The 3773-nt window shown below is 31.9% G+C and overlaps 1 protein-coding gene across 1 annotated transcript; it reads right to left on the reverse strand.

Annotated features, from left to right (window-relative positions):
• Positions 1 to 1475: 1475 nt before the first annotated feature.
• LOC142621736 (melianol synthase CYP71BQ5-like) lies at positions 1476 to 3398 on the reverse strand. Its single transcript, XM_075795087.1, has 2 exons — positions 2345 to 3398; positions 1476 to 2256 (listed from the first exon to the last, which is right to left on the reverse strand). The coding sequence occupies exons 1-2, from the start codon at positions 3263 to 3265 to the stop codon at positions 1624 to 1626; spliced, it is 1554 nt and encodes a 517-aa protein (XP_075651202.1). The 5' UTR covers positions 3266 to 3398; the 3' UTR covers positions 1476 to 1623.
• Between the last annotated feature and the right edge of the window lie 375 nt (positions 3399 to 3773).

Genomic DNA, 3773 nt, shown 5'->3' on the forward strand with positions numbered 1-3773 from the left:
TTTAGTTTATTTCGATAATAATAGGATAGTTTGGAGTCTTTGGACAAACTGATGAAGAACAGTTAGTACAGTTGAAGTTATTGGTCTTTGTGTAGTTTCCTTTCATTGTTTGTAAATATTTTGTTTAACAAATTAGTAGCAAATTGTTATATCTTTGTTATATGATGTTCTTAGATGTTTTAGTAATTGTTTTAAGAATTTTTATAAATATTTTATATTATTCTTCATCTTTCTTACCTTATTAATGTATTCTTTGATATTTTTAAGAAAACAAATTCAATTTTGTGTTCAAAATTATTTATGTATCTATTTATTTTTCACATATTGGGTTATATGTTAGATTGGATTATGAAAGCATTAACAAAATACTTCTCTTTTTTTCAAAAAAAAAAAAAAAATCTCTACTTTTTTCCCCTTTGGAATTGTACTCTTGGTTTTTTTTTTTTTCCTTTTTAAGGAAAAGAATTACAATCCTTTATTTTTACCTTTATTATTTTATATATATTGTAAATTGTAGTTTTGTTGAGTTTTATTAGTCTTTTAGATGTACGTTTTTCGGTGTTTTTGATTGTATGGTAGAAAAATTAGGTTTGAGAAAGTTTTTTTTTAAACTAAAGGAATAATTTCTAAATTCTTATAAACTTTTTAATGATACACAAAATATTATTTATAACTTTTATTAAAGAATTATTATTTTTACTAACTTTTGAATTCTTGAGAAAAATTGTATTGTTATTTTGATTTTGGTATGATAGATATTATATATATGTTACATTTGTGATTGTTCCTATAATAAATAAAAACATGATTATAAATAACATTATTATTTATTTAATTAGTTCAAATATAAAAACAGAAATAAAAATAATGAAGCCATCCTAAAAATATTATTACGCACGAGGCTCGCAACTAGTTCTATTAAAATGACAACTTGTATTAAAGGATGTATTGAGGTTTGATACCAAAAAGTACAGAATGTGGAGCAACAAATTTTCGTCCTTTGTATCACTTTGAGTCTCTCGTGAAATTTAAAACCTACACTGAAAGGCAGTTGCTTCTGTTGAGGCAGAAACTAGTTCTTGTGTATACTGGTATTGAGGCAGAAACTACTTTTTCTGTGTATTTGTGCCTTTTACTTTTTCATTTGACCTTTTATTTTGTCTCATCATCTGTTTCAATTAATGTCTAAAAGTTCTCCACCTGTAACTTTCTTTACTTTTTAGTGCATGTCTTTAGTAATCTTAGATGGGGAAATGTGAGTATGATTCTTTTTGTTTAGCTGTAAACTTTCAGGGAAAAAAAATGTATAGAACACTAAAAATGCCTCAGAAATCATAAATATAAAAATATTGATGGTTCAAAAGTTGGTATCATCATGATTAAGGGGATAGAAGATAGGTACAAAAATGAACTTCTAATTTATCTATTAGAAAGTGACGAACATACAACCTGAGGGAATGGCTCAAAAATTGTATCTATAAGTTTACAGCACACAAGCTGACATTCAAATGAAGATATAAGTTTAACTTCTTTATTCTCTTAAAAATTGTTTATTTGCCATACCACCCAAACTAAACATATTCCATTAATGTCAAACAGACACATAAAACTAAGTATTACATCCTATTGACTACATGTCTCCATAAGAAAGGGAAAACGAGGAGTAACATTTAAATACAAATCATTCTTTCTCCTACAGGTTGATCCAAAATTCTCAGTCATGTCAAGTTCTTCTGGTTTGACTTCATTTGGTAGTGTCCAGTCAAAGTGGTGTAGCAATTGAGCAAGTGCAAATTCAATAATTGCAATACCAAATGTTATGCCTGGACACATCCTTCTTCCAGCCCCAAATGGAAGGAATTCGAAGTCATTCCCTTTAAAATCAACAGAAGAACCATGGAACCTCTCTGGCTGAAAGCAATCAGCATTAATCCAATAATCTGGATCTCTCCCTATAGCCCATACATTGACAATAACTTTGGTTTTAGTAGTTATGTCATATCCATTGATTTCACATCTCTCCCTGCATTCCCTTGGGATTAAGGTTGCAGGAGGATGTAATCGTAAAGTTTCTTTAACAACTAATTTCACATAATCTAACTTCTGAATGTCTGTATATTCAATTTTCCTCTTTCCTTCTAAGACCTTGCGCACTTCAGCTTGTGCCTTCTCCATTACCTTAGGGTTTCTTAGCAACTCTGACATTGCCCATTCTAAGGTTGTTGCTGAAGTCTCACCCCCTGCAAGGTACATTTCCTGAAAAATATTTGATACAACTTTTGAGTTATATAAATCTTTTTAGTAGCTGAAAAACACTTACTATTGCAAGTCTATTAAGTCATACCGAAGTGACAGCTTTGATGTGCTTGGTTGTGATCTCATATTTGAGGTCGCTCGACTTCTGAAGTTTTAGGAGCACATCAACAAGATCTTCCTTGCATGAAGACTCATTGGTGGTGCTAGTGGTTATCATATTCATTATATGATCATCAATTATATCCTGAAGAATGCTGTCCCTCTTTTGGTGAAGTCTTTTCAAGGCAGTTTTCATCCCGTTGATTGAAGCAATAAATTTAAGTGAAGGATACAGATCTGGCACATTAAAACCTGAACTAAGCACCATTATCTCCTTAACCAGAGATATGAACTCGTCTTGACCTTTGCACTTTTCTCCAAATGCTGCTCTAGAAGTTACAGTATTTGTCATGGCGAATAAATTCTTGCTGAGATTGATGGAAAGCCCGTTGGACGAAGCAAGAGTTTCAATAAGATTCCATACCTCTTCTTCTCTTACTGATCTAAATGAGTGAACTCGCTGAGCTGTTAGAAGTTCCAAAACACAAATTTTTCTCATTTGTCTCCAGCAATCGCCATAGGGAGTGGCAAGAATGCCTGAATAATCATATGAGAGAAATTCACTCACAAAAAAGTCAGGCCTTTGTGCAAAACAAAGTTCATGTGTTTTCAATACCTCTCTTGCTGCTTTTGGTGACGAAATGATCACCGCTGATACCTCACCCAACTGTAGCCGCATAACAGGTCCATGTTTCTTTGCTAAATCTCTCAAAGAAGAATGAGGTAATGATCCTGAGGTAATCAACTGATGCAAGTTCCCTATAAGAGGAAGCTTCCACGGCCCTGGTGGCGACTTCAGGATGGTACCTCGGGCTTTATTTCTCTTCCAATATGCCACCAGTACCAAAAGGAAGAAGCAGAAACAAGTAAGAAGTGAAGTAAAAGATGGCAACTGGAACATTGTGGACATTGAAGAAGCTCTTATTGTAAGCCTCAGGTTTTTTATCCAAAGTTTATCTTTCTTACATAGTTGTGAACTCTGGAAAGGTTCCTGGTGGATTTTAAGTACTCGTTTTCAAGAAATATTAAAATGTTTGTAAGCATCTAATAATGTCATCCAAGAATCATTGGCATTTTAAAAGTGATTTCATATCATATAACGTGCAAGTGACAAACAAGAAATCGATTTCATATTACAAATAAGTCAACGTTTTGGTTCCATAATTGTGGCCTATTAAACTTGAGGCTTGTTGGCTAAGTAATTGCCTTTTCAACAAGTTGCGGTAATACGACAAACAAGGAACATTTGATAATGATTTTATATATCATGACATGTGGGGTGGGATGCAAACGAGTAATAATATTTTTTTCCTACAATAAACAAAAAATAAAAATAAAACATTTGATATCATATATCATGACATCTGGGAATCGAGTAAGTATAATAATAATAAAATTTAAAAAAAAAAAAAAAAAAG

This window comes from Castanea sativa, chromosome 1 (assembly GCF_040712315.1).
Source record: "Castanea sativa cultivar Marrone di Chiusa Pesio chromosome 1, ASM4071231v1".
Lineage (NCBI taxonomy): Eukaryota > Viridiplantae > Streptophyta > Magnoliopsida > Fagales > Fagaceae > Castanea > Castanea sativa.